The 18755-nt window shown below is 42.6% G+C and overlaps 1 protein-coding gene across 1 annotated transcript in view; it reads left to right on the top strand.

Moving 5' to 3' along the window:
- Positions 1-18755, top strand: part of LOC118936582 (receptor tyrosine-protein kinase erbB-4) — a 528305-nt gene that overhangs the window by 441987 nt on the left and 67563 nt on the right. The window contains exons 17-19 of the mRNA XM_090216042.1: positions 9400-9532; positions 16934-17056; positions 18381-18479. Of these exons, the coding sequence (XP_090072168.1) occupies positions 9400-9532; positions 16934-17056; positions 18381-18479 (355 nt within the window). The remainder of the gene's footprint in view (positions 1-9399; positions 9533-16933; positions 17057-18380; positions 18480-18755) is intronic.

Below are 18755 nucleotides of genomic sequence, written 5' to 3'. Positions count from 1 at the left end.
AACTTAGCTAGCTGTCTATACAGTAAACTAGCTAGCTACGTTGGCAGCTCATTTGAGTTAAAAATGCACTGTAGCTAGTTACTGAAGCTAATAATACATAGTTTTTCTTAACATTTTCGAAATGTATTTGCTTACTTGAATAGGTTCTCCCACCCATGTGGACAACAGAGCAGCAAAGTTAATTTGTCACCAGAGCAGTTTAGAGCATATTACTAGTTGTCTGTGAATAACCAGACCTTCATACAAACTTGATATGCTGAATTTGACGCACAATCAAAGTTGCTGCCATATCCTGCCAGCACATCCACAAGCAAGGCACTCAGGCGGAGAATGAGGTGTGGAACGGAGCGAGGAACGAGATGGGAGTAACAATCCGGTCTAAATAACAAGTGGAAAGGGGAAAAAAATATTATTATTATTATTAACCCCACATTATAATTATATAAAAGCCCCTTAGATATTCTGTGTTGACAGCTGGAGGCATTTTGTTTTTCACAAGCGTACTTACTGTAGCAGACTGTGAATTCTGCCAACGTGTAATGGGTGCGTGTCGGTGGCAGGGAAGTCAGGCGCAGGAAAAAGAACTTGGTATAAACGGAGTAGTTTAATAAGTGCTCATAAAACTCAAAAATATACAAAAAATTATATAAATGGGTACAAAACCCGTCGCACACCGACACATAACTTGCACATAACATACAATAAAACAATCTCCGACAAGGACATGAGGGGAAACAGAGGGTTAAATACACAACATGTAATTGATGGGATTGGAACCAGGTGTGAAGGAAGACAATACAAAACCAATGGAAAATGAAAAACAGATCAGTGATGGCTAGAAGGTCGGTGACGTCGACCGCCAAACACCGCCCAAACAAGGAGAGGGACCGACTTTTCTAGGATGGGCTATTAGCTGAACAAAAGACTATTCAACCTTTACTAAAGAATTGTCAAATAGCCTAGCTAGGTGCGAAAAATCCCCCTCCCCAACTTGCAACAAATAATTTGTTTTCGACCTTTCTAAGGCACTGCATCTCAGTGCAAGAGGCATTACTACGGTCCCTGGTTCGAATACAGGCTGTTTCACATCCGACCGTGACTGGGAATGCCATAGGGCGGCACACAATTAGCTCAGCGACATTAAGGGTAGGCCGTCATTGTCAATAAGAATTTGTTCCTACCTGACTTGCCTAGTTAAACAAAGGTTACATTAAACAACTGGTGGCAACCACAGCTCAATCAATAGGAGGTGAACAGTGGCTGGTGCTGGAAATATAGCTAACTTGTTATTCAAGTGTTGCACACAAACAGATGGGGAAAATCTACATAAGTCGAGCAATTCATTTCAACAATAATTACTTGCTAGGGCCAAATAAGACTTGCTAGGGCCAAGAAACACGAGCAATGGACATTAGACTAGTGGAAAACTGTCCTTTGGTCTGGTGAGTCCAAATGTGAGATTTTTGGTTCCAACCGCCATGTCTTTGTGAGACGCAGAGTAGGTGAACGGATGATCTCCGTGTGTGTGGTTCCCACCATGAAGCATGGAGGAGGAGGTGAGATGGTGTGTGGTGCTTTGCTGGTGACACTGTCTGTGATTTATTTAGAATTCAAGGCACACTTAACCAGCATGGCTACCGCAGCTACCGCAGCATTCTGCAGCAATACCCCATCCCATCTGGTTTGCACTTAGTGGGACTATAATTTGTTTTTCAACAGGACAATGACCCAACACACACCTCTAGGCTGTGTAAGGGCTATTTGACAAAGGAGAGTGATGGAGTGCTGCATCAGATGACCTGGCATCTACAATCACCCAACCTCAACCCAATTGAGATGGGGTTGAGATAGTGAGAGGAAACAAAAAGGAAGAACAGAAGAGAACAGAGGGACAGAACACATCATTCAAAATGCCTAATAGAACAGCTTCCCCCTATAGGACTATGCTTAGAAAGAAACAGCACAGAAGAGAGATGCCAAATTGGCTTAAAAATGAAGGCCGAAACAAAGGCATAGTGTAAAAACACACTACTTGGCCAAAGCATCCTGATCTCAAGGCAGAGCTGAGCTGAGCTGAATGGAGCTGTGTAAGAGCGGAGAGAGAGAGGCGGTAATGACTGCTAATTCATTCCAAGCTGCATCTCAAATGCCACTATTCCCTATCTAGTGCACTACTTTTGACCAGAGCTTTATGGTCACTATATAGGGAATATGTTGCCATTTGAGACACAGAAAGAGCCTGCAGTAGCCTAGGTCTCACTCTCCACTGATCCACTACTCTACTATCTGACGATCTGATTTACTACTCTTCTATCTGATTCACTACACTCTAGTTGTTGCATTTCTACAATCTGTTTCAGTACTCTATGTGATTCAATGCTCTTCAATCTGATTCGCTACTCTACTATCTGATCCACTTCTCTTCTATCTGAGGCAATGAGGGGAGAATGTCAGGGTGAGCTGATGATGGGAGACAGGGAGAGGCTGTGGGGTGAAGATGGGGTGAGGAGGAAGAGAGGTGAAGGTGGATGAGGAGAAGTGCTTGTAAACAGATAAAGTTCCTAGGCTGTGAGGGGAAAAGCCATATATACAGTATGTTGACAGCAGAGTAACAGAGAATACCCTGATAGAACTATGTGACTGTGATTGTAGCATGCCAAGTTGGTGAAGTGGCTTTCGAACATGTTTTAGAGAAGCTATGGTTTAACTGAGCATAATAGAAAGGCAGCTTATGACTGATTATAATTGCTTGGGGCCAATGTTGAGAAGACAAAGCCTCTCAGAGGTCAGACATACAGTTGAAGTCGGAAGTTAACATACACCTTAGCCAAATATATTTAAACTCCGTTTTTCACAATTCCTGACATTATATACCAGTAAAAATTCCCTGTCTTAGGTCAGTTAGGATCAACAGTTTATTTTAAAAATGTGAAATGTTAGATTAACAGTAGAGATATTTATTTATTTCAGCTTTCATTTCTTTCATCACATTCCCAGAAGTTTACATACACTCAATTAGTACTTGGTAGAATGGCCTTTAAATAGTTGAACTTGGATCAAATGTTTCAGGTAGCCTTCATCAAGCTTCCCACAATAATTTGGGTGAATTTTGGCCCATCTCTCCCGACAGAGCTGGTGTAACTGAGTCAGGTTTGTAGGCCTCCTTGCTCACACACGCTCTTTCAGTTGTGCCCACAAATTTTCTGTAGGATTTAGGTCAGGGCTTTGTGATGGCCACTCCAATACCTTGACTTTGTTGTCCTTAAGCCATTTTGCCACTTTGGAAGTATGCTTGGGGTCATTGTCGATTTGGAAGACCCATTTGCGACCAAGCTTTAACTTGTCTGCTGTCTTGAGATGTTGCTTCAATATATCCACATAGTTTTCCTACCTCATGATACCATCTATTTTGTGAAGTGCACCAGTACCCCCTGCAGCAAAGCACCCCCACAACATGATGCTGCCATCCCCGTGCTTCACGGTTGGGATGGTGTTCTTTTGCTTGCAAGCCTCCCCCTTTTTCCTCCAAACATAACGATGGTCATTATGGCCAAACAGTTCTATTTTTGTTTCATCAGACCAGAGGACATTTCTCCAAAAAGTACGATCTTTGTCCCCATGTACAGTTGCAGACTGTAGCCTGGCTTTTTTATGGCGGTTTTGGAGCAGTGGCCTCTTCCTTGCTGAGCGACCTTTCAGGTTATGTCGATATAGGACTCGTTTTACTGTGGATGTAGATACTTTTGTACCTGTTTCCTCTAGCATCTTCATAAGGTTCTTTGCTATCGTTCTGGGATAGATTTGCACCTTTCGCACAAAAGTACGTTCATCTCTAGGAGACAGAACGCGTCTCCTTAGTGAGCCGAATGACGGCTGCGTGGTCCCATGGTGTTTATACTTGCGTACTATTGTTTGTACAGATGAATGTGGTACCTTCAGGTATTTGGAAATTGCTCCCAAGATTGAACCAGACTTGTGGAGGTCTACAATTATTTTTCTGAGGTCTTGGCTGAATTCTTTTGATTTTCCCATGATGTCAAGCAAAGAACCACTGAGTTTGAAGGTAGGCCTTGAAATACATCCACAGGAACACCTTAAATTGACTCAAATGATGTAAATTAGCCTATTAGAAGCTTCTAAAGCCATGACATAATTTTCTGGAATTTTCCAAGCTGTTTAAAGGCACAGTCAACTTAGTGTATGTAAGCTTCTGACCCACTGGAATTGTGATACAGTGAATTCTAAGTTAAATAATCTGTAAACAATTGTTGGAAAAATGACTTGAAATGACTAAAGTAGATGTCCTAACCGACTTGCCAAAACTATGGTTTGTTAACAAGACATTTGTGGAGTGGTTTAAAAACTAGATTTAATGTCTCTAACCTAAGTAGGTTGTAGGCTGGGTTCCACAGCAGCTGATCTGATATTGTGTCAACCCTCTTCTACTTTCCTTCCTACTCCTTGCCACAGTCTGCTGTGTAAGGCTGTCTCATATAATATATAATAGAGACTTGACTGTCATCTGCACTCTGTCACTCTCTGCGTTTTGACCCACACACACACACACACACACACACACACACACATTAACTCACAAACCTTCTCTTCACAAACACACAAACACACACACACACACACACACACACACACACACACACACACACACACACGCACACACACACACACACACACACATGCTGATTGTCATATTGGCTCAAAGTCTGTTTTTTACTTATTACCCCATTCTCCACTTTCCATTTGGGCATATCTCTACAATGTTTACTAGGAGTATGCCTTTGCTTTCCTACAAATTACAACTATGTCTCTTGAAGCCACTTCCTCCACAAATCATCATGTCGTCCCTTACTACAGTAAATCCATCCCTGTAATATTGGGTAGGAGAGAGGTGGAGCTGGGAGAATGAGCAGGTGCACCCTATTCCCTATGTGCCGTGGTGAATTTGTGGCACACTACATACAGTAGGGAATAGAGGAGCCATTTGGGAGGCACCCGATGACCGAAAGATTGGGGGGTGTTTCATTTGATTCCAGAAGTGAGCTGAGTGGATAACATGTAATGGGCCTGTGATGTACCAGGTGGCTGATAGCTTTCCTGCTGATGTAAAACATGACTGGAGTGTGCTGACGCCGCCACTCTGCTCTGTTCTGTTCTGCCGAATGAGCCCTTTTTACAGTTTTTTACAATCACTTTGGCACTAATTTCAGAACCTTGATGTCATTTTTCAAAACTATAGACACAAAACTCACAACCAATGATCAAAATGCACATTTTTCAAAGCTCTTAACACTTTTTCCAATTGCTTGGATACAATACACATAAAGCTAAGATAATTTGTTCTTTGAACTAAAATCGCCTGTTCAAAATGACACAACTTAATATCAAAATATTACCATTTCAAAATGCAATTCACACATTACATCTGAGATGACTATCTATTCATTTCATTACAATGATCTAACTATCAATTGATACAACAGATCAAAATGATAAGTAACTGTTGCGTTACTTTTAATACATAGTTTTATGGTGCATAGTCTTAATGTATAGTTTTATGGTGCATAGTCTTAATGCATAGTTTTATGGTGCATAGTCTTAATGCATAGTTTTATGGTGCATAGTCTTAATGCATAGTTTTATGGTGCATAGTCTTAATGCATAGTTTTATGGTGCATAGTCTTAATGCATAGTTTTATGGTGCATAGTCTTAATGCATAGTTTTATGGTGCATAGTCTTAATGCATAGTTTTATGGTGCATAGTCTTAATGCATAGTTTTATGGTGCATAGTCTTAATGCATAGTTTTATGGTGCATAGTCTTAATGCATAGTTTTATGGAAACTGACGATCAATATTCCATGTTTAGAACATGAATGTTTCAGGATAACAAGATCCATTGACACCAATCCAGTTCATATGGTCCCATGTACCACTGTTCCAGACCATGTTTTCAGATTTGACATTACTGTACACTCACCGGCCACTCTATTAGGGACACCTGTCTAGTACTGGGTAGGGCCCCCTTTTGCCTCCACAACAGCCTGAATTATTCACGGCGTTGTATGTTAAGAGATGCCCTTCTGCACACCACTGTTTTAAACAGCTGTTATTTGAGCATTTGTGGCCTTTATGTTAGCTTGAATGAGTCTGGACATTCTCCTCTGACTTCTCTCATAAACAAGGTGTTTTTGCCCACAGAACTGCCGCTCACTGAATGTGTTTTGTTTATCGCACCATTCTCTGTAAACTCTAGAGACTGTAGTGCATAAAAATCCCAGGAAGGCAGCTGTTTCTGAGATGCTGGAATCACCATGTGTGGCATCAACAATCATACCAGGGTCAAAGTTGCTTAGATTATGCATCTTACCCGTTCTAATGTTTGGTCGAACAACATCTACAGCTCTCTACTCTATATACTCTATATATTGAGTTGCAGGCAGCCACATGATTCGCTGTTCGAATGTAACCATCCTTGATGAGCTAAATCAGGTCTGTAAGAGCTGATGGCATGACCTATGTCATTGTGTGGGATAATGTCAGGTTCCACCATGCTCAAATGGTGCAAGCATGGTTTCAGGCCCATCCACAATTTACCACCCTGTGCTTACCCCCATACTCTCCTTTCCTTAACCAGATTGAGGATTTTTTCTCCACATGGAGGTGGAAGGTATATGATAGGCGCCCTCACGAACAAGCCACAAGCTTCTCCAGGCCATGGATGACGCATGCAATGACATCACAGCAGACCAGTGTCAGACCTGGATTCGCCCGACGATTCTTTGCAAGATGTTTGGCTAATGAAAACATCCATTGTGATGTGGATGAGAACCTGTGGCCAAATCCACAAGACAGGGTTGTTGTAAATATAGAAGTACAGTAATCAATCTTTTGTTTAGCTTTTTACAGTAAGCCAGGTGAGGAACACTGCAGTGATGTTTTACAGTAAGCCAGGTGAGGAACACTGCAGTGATGTTTTACAGTAAGCCAGGTGAGGAACACTACAGTGATGTTTTACAGTAAGCCAGGTGCGGAACACTGCAGTGATGTTTTACAGTAAGCCAGGTGAGGAACACTGCAGTGATGTTTTACAGTAAGCCAGGTGAGGAACACTATAGTGATGTTTTACAGTAAGCCAGGTGAGGAACACTGCAGTGATGTTTTACAGTAAGCCAGGTGAGGAACACTGCAGTGATGTTTTACAGTAAGCCTGGTGAGGAACACTACAGTGATGTTTTACAGTAAGCCAGGTGAGGAACACTGCAGTGATGTTTTACAGTAAGCCAGGTGAGGAACACTGCAGTGATGTTTTACAGTAAGCCTGGTGAGGAACACTACAGTGATGTTTTACAGTAAGCCAGGTGAGGAACACTGCAGCAATGTTTTACAGTAAGCCAGGTGAGGAACACTGCAGTGATGTTTTACAGTAAACCAGGTGAGGAACACTGCTGTGATGTTTTACAGTAAGCCAGGTGAGGAACACTACAGTGATGTTTTACAGTAAGCCAGGTGAGGAACACTGCAGTGATGTTTTACAGTAAGCCAGGTGAGGAACACTGCAGTGATGTTTTACAGTAAGCCAGGTGAGGAACACTGCAGTGATGTTTTACAGTAAACCAGGTGAGGAACACTGCTGTGATGTTTTACAGTAAGCCAGGTGAGGAACACTACAGTGATGTTTTACAGTAAGCCAGGTGAGGAACACTGCAGTGATGTTTTACAGTAAGCCAGGTGAGGAACACTGCAGTGATGTTTTACAGTAAGCCAGGTGAGGAACACTGCAGTGATGTTTTACAGTAAACCAGGTGAGGAACACTGCTGTGATGTTTTACAGTAAGCCAGGTGAGGAACACTACAGTGATGTTTTACAGTAAGCCAGGTGAGGAACACTGCAGTGATGTTTTACAGTAAGCCAGGTGAGGAACACTGCTGTGATGTTTTACAGTAAGCCAGGTGAGGAACACTGCAGTGATGTTTTACAGTAAGCCAGGTGAGGAAAACTGCAGTGATGTTTTACAGTAAGCCAGGTGAGGAACACTGCTGTGATGTTTTACAGTAAGCCAGGCGAGGAAAACTGCAGTGATGTTTTACAGTAAGCCAGGTGAGGAACACTGCAGTGATGTTTTACAGTAAACCAGGTGAGGAACACTGCTGTGATGTTTTACAGTAAGCCAGGTGAGGAACACTACAGTGATGTTTTACAGTAAGCCAGGTGAGGAACACTGCAGTTGACCTTTAACTGTTTTTTCTTTTTTTGTAGCTAATTATTTTTGCTTTGATTGAAAAAAACCTATGTTGTGATTTTATTGTATTTCATCAATAAATGTCATATTTTGTTCAATGATTCCACTGTGTCTGTAGTATTCACTCTACTAGTCCTTTTACAGTGATGTATTTACATGAAGTAGCATAATGAAACATGTATCACATATGTTGTACTACAATATTTAATGATTGTACGGACAACTACACAGTGAAACTATCGGTATCTTGTGTGTGGGTGATCTAAATGAATGGTCCTATGCTATTTCATGATAAATGAGTTATTTGAACCAATGGTTCTGCAAGTACAAGGTTTCTTTAACGATATGAATGCACAATGCAATGTTTTGAACATTGGACAGCCTGTGTTACAAGTGATGACCGTTTTGAGTTTTGTGTTTAGAGTTTTGAAAAATGACCACAAGGTTCTGAAATTAGTGCCAAAGTGATTGTTAAAAACTGTATTAAGACCATCTCATCTTCTCACCTACAGTATACTGTGTCTGCGTTCTAAAAGGCACTCCATTCCCTATATGCACTTTTAACCAAGTCCCTAGGGGTATGGTCAAAAGTAGTGCACTATGCAGGGAATAGGGTGCCATTTGGGACGTAACCCAAAGTTCCCAGCACTCAGCGCAGACAGACAGACAGGGAGACAGGTTGGGAGTGTAGAGGGTTGGAGAGATCATGGAAAGTCCTGATCACACATGCTGAATGGAATATATTATTTTTATTCAATTAGAAAAAATGTCCTGACTTTCATTTCTTTCCCTTCTTTGAATTAACTGCCTAACATTGTAACAGGACACCCGCAGATGCTAGATCATGTATTTTGTCAAAGGTTGTTAGCTAATTAAGAATTGTCCCAAGCTCTAGTCAGCCACGTCTGTTGTGACCTCTGGAGTAAGTGCTTATCAGACCTGGTTTCAAATAATATTTCTTTCCTTTCAAATATTTGTAGCATTTGATTAAACCTACTTGACCTGCCAGTTGGACAAACTAGTCCATTGGTTTCCCTGTACCAGCCAATAATAGGTACATCAAGAGCAGCTAAACTATTTTAAAGAAAATAAAGAGGTAGTATTTAATGCTGTGGCCCTATCTCACATCTCTCTCCCTCAGGACTCCCCTGATTGCAGCCGGGGTGATAGGTGGCCTCTTCGTGGTGGTCATCGTGGCTCTGAGCGGAGCCGTGTCCGTCCGCAGGAAGAGCATCAAGAAGAAGAGAGCCCTGCGACGCTTCCTAGAGACAGAGGTATGGGGTGTGAATACACACACACACACACACACACACACCTGGAGACAAAGTTTGGATGTGGATGTGGATGTGATAATCAAGGATAGAGGTATGTACTTCAAGCTTACTGGAGACAGGACAGGGTAAGGACATCTTGAGATGTGGATCATAGACAAACCTTCCATTGGGCTCTCGTCAAAATATAGGGAATAAGGTACCAATTGGGATGTAGCACGAGTTTACAGTACAAAGACTTTGCACTGATTAGTTTTGAAGTTTCAATTCACTCTCATCCTACATCCTAATCTTAGTGTGATGGTCTTCCCTTCACTCACTGCTTTATGAAGAGCTGTAATAACACAGAGCCAGTAGTGCCAATCTCTCTCTTGGCATGTGATGTGCTCTGTTATAGGTGAGGGCCACCATAGTCTATGAGATCACAGAGTGGCCTCTCTCTCTCTCTCTCTCTCTCCCTCTCTCTCTCTCTCTCTCTCTCTCTCTCTCTCTCTCTCTCTCTCTCTCTCTCTCTCTCTCTGTTGCCATTCTCCCTCCTCTCTCCCACTACTCTCTGACCTCTCACGTCCTCTCTCTGTTGCCATTCTCCCTCCTCTCTCCCACTACTCTCTGACCTCTCTCATCCTCCTTTCTCTGTCCTCCCTCCTTCCCTCCTCGCTCCCTCCTCTCCTTTGTTAATGTTTAGAATACCTGAGCTTGAACCCAGAGTCAATAATGACTAGTGTTATTATTTGGCTGTTTTTGGAACGGACGTTATGCACGAAAATATCATCAGTACTCATATTGACCTTACTCTGAACCAGGCAACACAAAGCAACACAAATACAATCACACCTTATTAAAATCTCAATCATCTTGTTGTACTGCTTTAATAGAACATTATGCCACTGTACTGTACCTCGTCTAGAAATGCGAACACAACAGCCATTACTGTATTACAACTTTACTTTTATGTAGAGGTAGCTATGTTCTGTATCTGCGTTCTACAGAGTGTCTGCTCCTGACCAGCATGACAATACACTGTCTTAGAGTACAGGCTAACATGAGAGGAACACACACACACACACACACACGCATGCACAAACACTCACACACACACACACTCACGCGCATGCACGCACACACGCGCACACCACACACACACACACACACACACACACACACCACACACACACACACACACACACACACACACACACACAATCCTACAAGCCTATGCATAACAATGCTCCCTGCTTCCTCCTGACTCTGTAGCAGTACAGCATAACTGTTTTCTGTCACTGTCTCTTTGGAAAATTAGGCAGCTCATCCATCAAATGGAATAGACAGATGTCAGCCTGTATCCCAAATGGCACCCTATTCCCATAGTGCACTACTTTTGAACAGGGCTTGTTGGGGAACAGGTTGCCATTTGGGATGGAGCTCAGGCTGTACTCATGTCATCTGGATAACAGAAACCTTTTATTCTCTCATCATGGTGCATCCCAAATGGCACCCTATTCCCGACAAATGTAGTCCACTACACCCTGGTCAAAACTATTGTACTATGTAGGGAATAGGGGACCATGACGCAGCCCAAACAGGCAGGGGGGTGGGGAGCAGAGCGCAGATCTCTCATCCCCTCAAAACATCCATCTTAATGAATATCCCAGCCTGCCTTGCTCCACTCCCTGCCACGCGACCCCAACCAGGAAGCGTTCTGTCTGCATTTGGAACTCTTAATGAAATATCAAGAGCATTGTCTCCCCCCTCTCCCTTGTCTGATCAGAATGAATGGATAGGATAGAGAGGAGATGGGTAAGTCCCTAAAGGCACCTTATTACAGGACAGAACCACTGTCAGGACTGCAAACAGCACCAATACTGCAAATGTGATAGGAGATATATGATATTAGTTATAACGACGACTGTGAAATAACATTAACAGGGAGCTTATCATTCAGTTTCACTTTAATTGAGTTTCAGTATACTAGCCATGTTTTGAATTCATATTTTAGTCCCATTCAGTACTGTAGCTACTAGCTACATACTGTGAGATGCCTGATGCGTACAGTTGAAGTCGATAGTTTACATACACTTAGGTTGGAGTCATTAAAACTCGTTTTTCAACCACTCCACAAATGTCTTGTTAACAAACTATAGTTTTGGCAAGTCGGTTAGGACATCTACTTTGTGTGTGACACAAGTCATTTTCCAACAATTGTTTACTGACAGATTATTTCACTTATAATTCACTGTATCACAATTCCAGTGGGTCAGAAGTTTACATAAACTAAGTTGACTGTGCCTTCATCTCGTAGAGATGAACGTACTTTGGTGCGAAAAGTGCAAATCAATCCCAGAACAACAGCAAAGGACCTTGTGAAGATGCTGGAGGAAACAGGTACAAAAGTATCTCTATCAACAGTAAAACGAGTCCTATATCGACATAACCTGAAAGGCCGCTCAGCAAGGAAGAAGCCACTGCTCCAAAACCACCATAAAAAAGCCAGACTACGGTTTGAAACTGCACATGGGGACAAAGATCGTACTTTTGGAGAAATATCCTCTGGTGTGATGAAACAAAAATAGAACTGTTTGACCATAATAACCATTGTTATGTTTGGAGGAAAAAGAGGGAGGCTTGCAAGCCGAAGAACACCATCCCAACTGTGAAGCAAAGACTGGTGCACTTGACAAAATAGATGGCATCATGAGGGAGGAAAACAACGTGGATATATTGAAGCAACATCTCAAGACATCAGTTAAAACTTGGTTGCAAATGGGTCTTCCAAATGGACAATGACCCCAAGCATACTTCCAAAGTTGTGGAAAAATGGCTTAAGGACAACAATGTCAAGGTATTGGAGGTACCATCACAAAGCCCTGACCTCAGTCCTATAGAAAACTTGTGAGCAGAACTGAAAAAGTGTGACCGAGCAAGGAGGCCTACAAACCTGACTCCGTTACACAAGCTCTGTCAGGAGGAATGGTCCAAAATTCACACAACTTATTGTGGGAAGTTTGCGGAAGGCTGCCCGAAATGATGAAAGAAATAAAAGTTGAAATAAATCATTCTCTCTACTATTTTTCTGGCATTTCACATTCTTAAAATAAAGTGTTGATCCTAACTAACCTAAGACAGGGAATTGTTACTAGGATTAAGTGTCAGGAATTGTGAAAAACTGAGTTTAAATGTATTTGGCAAAGGTGTATGTAAACTTCCGACTTCAACTGTATGTGTCTTGTTCTATTGCTAATGTTCAGGGCGGTATAGCGCTAGCTCACTCTGAGCTCTGCCTGCAGAGAGGACAGACAGGCATTCACTCTATCACCGTGTAGGAGAAGAGAGTAGGGGATGGGAGGAAAGGGGAGAAGAGGAGAAGAGAGTACTCTGTGTTAACAGACAGTAGGTTCAGGTTCCATTAAAGCTCTCAACACCACATAGTGTAGTGAAAAAGCCTGGATGTACTGCACTCTAAAAAATGCTGGATTAAAAGCAACCCAATTTGGGTTATTTGGTAACCCATCACTGAGTAAATATTGAACAGAACATACATTGGGTTATTTTGACCCAGCCAGTTCGGTTGTTGGGATGACCCAAATATGGGTTAATTTATCCTTTAATTTGGTATTTTTTTACAGTCACCATGCGTTGACCTAAAAGCTGGGTCTTTTTTAATTTACCCATATCTAATTTACTGTAGTATTGTCTGGGGCACTACATGTGCCTGCTACTTACACAAAATACTCATAATTTAAAAAGAATTGCTTGACTAGCCACCTCCTCTAATTACCTGGCTCCACCTGCACCTTTGTTTAAGAAACTCAATATCTTGTCTATTTTCGACATTAATGCACGGCAGTTATGTAGTTTCATCTACAAATACTCATACCTCCCAGACAGTTGTCATGTCTTTGGCTATGCCGGATTAAGTTATATGACATGCTATTCTATAAAATCATTTCTCCGTAATTGATATCACCTGATTGAGCTAATCATGTAAATGTAATTAACTAGAGAGTTGGGGCACCACAAAATGATATTTATAGAGCTGTTATCTTCCAAATAAACTCTTAAAGACCTAGTAATATTTTACATAAATAGCAGTCAATATTAATCGTCACCTTAATTCAGTCTCATCTGAAAGTTGCAAATTCTTGGTTATCTTCATGAACCCTGGCTAACAAGTTGAATCAGCAATACAAAGTTGGGTTTAATTATTTATTTACTAAATACCTAACTATTCACACAGAATTACACATACACATAATTAATCATAACTTGATTACAAATTATGTCATGAAGGAAAACGTCCCCAGCGGGCGGAACAGATATGACAGCTGGTTACACAAAAGAAAAGGGCTGGGTTTGGGTGAAAGAGCGGGAAGACTGAGGACCAAAGGAAGAAGCTGTGCTATCGTAAATACAGTATCTTATGCATTCTAAATTACCACCCATTTGGAAAAGGAAAATGCAATAAATATTTACTCTGAGCTGCGCTTCGGTAGGTTGGTGGTAGATGGAAGGCCGTGTTGCCAAACCGAGTCCTTTGAAGAATGTCTCTGGTTGTCAATTGGATACGTTGTAGTAACGTTGTTGTGTGATAGACAGGATACTCTGTCTGTTCCTTCCTAACCCTCGTTTGCAGCTGCTGTTGCTAACTCAATGGCTAGGAGGTATCGCTTCTGTAGTGAATAAGAGTTCAAAGTTCATACCATTCGCAACCAAAGCTCACGCTGATGTTCGCTTTGTTCTGTAGTTATTATCTGAACCATTCTGACATCGGACCATCGTCCTCACATCCTCGGAACAGGAGGTTATATTATCGTCAAGGCTTTATATAGAAAGGGAGAGGAGGGCGTGTTTGAAATGTTTTATAGCCCATGTCCCTTCACAGGGGTGGGCCACTGATTGAGCAGAGCCCTAACCTTGTGAAAACCCAAATCTCACATTTTAGAAGCTAAAATCACATTTCATCCCATCACGAATAATTTCATATTCAAACATTTAAATTGAACAACAATTCCATGTGAATCCGATAACTCTGATGTGTAGACTTTCCACTGTAGTGTTTATGTCATCTTATCATTGATGAGAATGTCTCAGAATGTCTCAGATGACAAACGAACTGGTCGGATTACCAGAATATAGTTAATTTCCCCCCACCTTCTGATGTTCCCAGAATATCTATGTTAACCAAGGGGTTTGCAAATGTAACATCACTAGGGTAGAGAGAGGAAAAAGGGGGGAGAGGTATTTATGACTGTCATAAACCTTCCCCCAGGCCAACGTCATGACACAGTTTACCTTTCAAAGGATTCTTCCAGGTTCATTCTGAAATCCATCTTTATAACACAAGACACTGTGATAACCTTCACCCTCCCCACTGCCACACCTCACATAGTCAATTCTCTATCAGACACAGAGGTACCATACTCTGGAATTGCCAAAACTTCATCATCCCTCAATAACTTTAAGCGTAGACTGGGGGTCAGTCTGATGAACCAAACTACTCAGTAATCTCCTCCATATAGCCCAACTCACACTCATATCCACACATGCGCACACACATTTAAACAAAACATATACCGTTTAAAAAAAATTATGATTGCCTATCAGTCCATTTGTACTTTTATGATTAGTAGGTTTTGTTACCTGTTTTATCAAACTATTTAATTTTTGTACACGTGTGTGGTATATAGTTTTTTTGTGGTGTGGTTTTTATAGAAGCCCTTGTGCTACCAACCACACCTGCACACCGTATTTGTTGTTGTTGTTGTTGTGATAGCTATACAACAGAACATGAATGACATGTATTTTCATGGGTGGCTAAAAATAACTATCTGAAAGTCACACCCCTACTAAACTACGCCTCCAGTCTTCTGATCTGACCCACTGGGTCATATCTCAATAACCCAGCCCCAATATCCCAGTAGTTTTTAAAGAACACAACAAACCCAACAACAACAAAGAACCCAACAAAGTGACCCAATGCCCTGCAACCCAGCAGTTGGGTCAACCAAACAACCCAGCATTCTTTTAGAGTGTACCCTACAGTTACAGTGTACCCTACAGTTACAGTGTACCCTACAGTTACAGTGTACCCTACAGTTACAGTGCCATCAAGTGACGGTGCACTAGGCTCTTTACAAGTTGTTTCAATAATGACAAGATTGTGGCTTTTTCCACTGTACCTTACATTATTGCTCTCTCACACTCTCTCCATCCTCTTCTCCCCACTGTGCTGTCTTGGTTATCTGCATATATATACACACACACACACACACACACACACACACACACACACACACACACACACAACTTCTTTCCTATTATGTTATTCAGTATAACCTGCCTCGATGCAACCTTAGTGCTTTGACGTCAGTGATGTCAGTTAGGGAGTAACAAAGAGGGAATGACTCTACTCGTAGAGACTACTAGTAAATGGTAGTGTCCTAGTGGTCTTCCTCAGTTTTCAGCACCACAGATTAGAGGCAGTTGGTGGACAGTTCCCTCCTTGTCCTTGCTACCACACATTCAGCACCTCATGTAATGGACAGCTCCCTGATGTCCAGGGCGACGGAGAGGTGACTGGATTTGTGTGACCCTCCACTCTCTTTTCCTGCCCCCTCTCTTTCCCCCTTTCCTTCCCTCTCACCTTTCATGCCCCTCCCTCTCCTCCCTATCCCTCTCCCCTTTCCTCTATCCTTCTTTTCCTACCCCCCCCCCCCCACACTGCTTCACATTCTCTTTCCATACCCCCCTCATTCCCCATTCCCCCTCTCCTTAGCTCTAATGCGATACTGATTTAGAATTCCATTTAAATGAAGAACAGCTATTGTTTTTTAATCAGACAGCAGTGATGAGCCGGGGGGCATGGCCACAGCTGAGAGAAGGGAGCTGATTTACTCGTTCTCTCTTTCCCCTCTCTCTCTCTTTCTCTCTCTCTCCATTTCCCTCTCTCTCTCCCTCCCTCTCTCTTTCTTCCCTCCCTACCCTGTCTCTTTCTCTCTCTTCGCTCCGTCCCTTACTCTCTTTCTCTCCCCTATTTATCTTTATTTTTCTTTCTTTCTCCCTTCATGTCTCACCCCTCCTTCCCGCTATTATCCTCTCTCTTTCACCATCTCTTCCCTCTCTCACTCTCTCTCTCTCTTTCCCCTCCTCTTTCTCTCTCTCCCCGTCCTCTCGCTGCCTCTACTTCATTCTTCTCCACTTGAAAGATAATGAAACAACTACTCTCTCATACAATATCTGTAAAGTTTAAAGAGTGCCATGCCCATGGGAGATGTGACTGGTTGGTTGCGTAATTGCTTGATGGATAGATTGGTTAATTGACTGGTTGATGGAGTGAGGAACTAACATATTGCAGATTGATTGATCGATGAATTGACTGATGAGTTGATTGATTGTGTCTCCCTACAGCTGGTGGAGCCACTAACACCTAGTGGTACAGCCCCTAACCAGGCCCAGCTCCGCATCCTCAAAGAGACTGAACTCAAGAGGGTCAAGATACTGGGCTCGGGGGCCTTCGGCACCGTCTACAAGGTATCACCTTATCACATACCACAATCACTTGTTTTGCTCATTAGAAATTAGGAGGTTTTTAAAGGCGGAAGCACATAGAGATGAGGGAGAGGGAGAGATGACAGAGGGAGAAATGGACAGAGAGATGAGGGAGAGACGACAGAGGGCGAAATGGACAGAGAGATGAGGCAGAGAGGACAGAGGGAGAAATGGACAGAGAGCGGAGGGAGAGGGAGAGAGGACAGAGGGAGAAATGGACAGAGAGATGAGGGAGAAATGGACAGAGAGCAGAGGGAGAGGGAGAAAGGACAGAGGGAGAAATGGACAGAGCGATGAGGGAGAAGGAGACAGGACAGAGGGAGAGAGGACAGAGGGAGAAATGGACCGAGAGCGGAGGGTGAGGGAGAGAGGACAGAGGGAGAAATGGACAGAGGGCGGAGGGAGAGGGAAAGAGGACAGAGGGAGAAATAGACAGAGATATAAGGGAGAGAGAGAGAGGACAGAGGGAGAAATGGACAGAGAGATGTCTCACAGTGTAGAAGTCTGAACTATGTCTCACAGTGTAGAGGTCTGAACTTTGTCTCACAGTGTAGAGGTCTGAACTATGTCTCACAGTGTAGAGGTCTGAACTATGTCTCACAGTGTAGAGGTCTGAACTATGTCTCACAGTGTAGAGGTCTGAACTATGTCTCACAGTGTAGAGGTCTGAACTATGTCTCACAGTGTAGAGGTCTGAACTATGTCTCACAGTGTAGAGGTCTGAACTATGTCTCACAGTGTAGAGGTCTGAATTATGTCTCACAGTGTAGAGGTCTGAACTATGTCTCACAGTGTAGAGGCCTGAACTATGTATCACAGTGTAGAGGTCTGAACTATGTCTCACAGTGTAGAGGCCTGAACTATGTATCACAGTGTAGAGGTCTGAACCATGTATCACAGTGTAGAGGTCTGAACTATGTCTCACAGTGTAGAGGTCTGAACTATGTCTCACAGTGTAGAGGTCTGAACTATGTCTCACAGTGTAGAGGTCTGAACTATGTCTCACAGTGTAGAGGTCTGAACTATGTCTCACAGTGTAGAGGTCTGAACTATGTCTCACAGTGTAGAGGTCTGAACTATGTCTCACAGTGTAGAGGTCTGAACTATGTATCACAGTGTAGATTCAGCTGCCGTCTAACTCAGCTCTCCTACCCCTTTTTGTTAAACACATTTTTCTTGTTCCCTCCATTTAAAAACACCTCTCCACCTCTCTCCTCTTCTGTCATCTCTTCTAACTCACTCCTCCTTTCTTCACCCTCTTCTACCCCTCTAACTTACCTTTCCTCTCTCATCTCTTCTCCCTCAGGGTATCTGGGTCCCGGAGGGCGAAACTGTGAAGATCCCAGTGGCCATCAAGATCCTGAACGAGGCAACGGGACCGAAGGCCAACGTGGAGTTCATGGACGTGAGTGTTTTACTGGCTCCGTATAGGCCCCATACAGTGCCTTCAGAAAGTATTCAGACCCCTTGACTTTTTCACATTTTGTTAGATTACAGCTTTATTCTAAAAAAAAAAATTTTTGTAGATGGTCTAGGGTGTCAGGTAAGTGTATGGGACATGATCCTTAACTAGCCTCTTAAAGCACTTAATGATGACAGATGTGAGTGCTACGGGGCGATAGTCATTTATTTCAGTTACCTTTGCTTTCTTGGGTACAGGAACAATGGTGGACATCTTGAA

Source organism: Oncorhynchus mykiss, chromosome 22 (assembly GCF_057628025.1).
Source record: "Oncorhynchus mykiss isolate SJ-2025 chromosome 22, ASM5762802v1, whole genome shotgun sequence".
Lineage (NCBI taxonomy): Eukaryota > Metazoa > Chordata > Actinopteri > Salmoniformes > Salmonidae > Oncorhynchus > Oncorhynchus mykiss.
The sequence above is the reverse complement of the archived record's forward strand: the minus strand, read 5'-3'. Positions and strand labels throughout refer to the sequence as shown.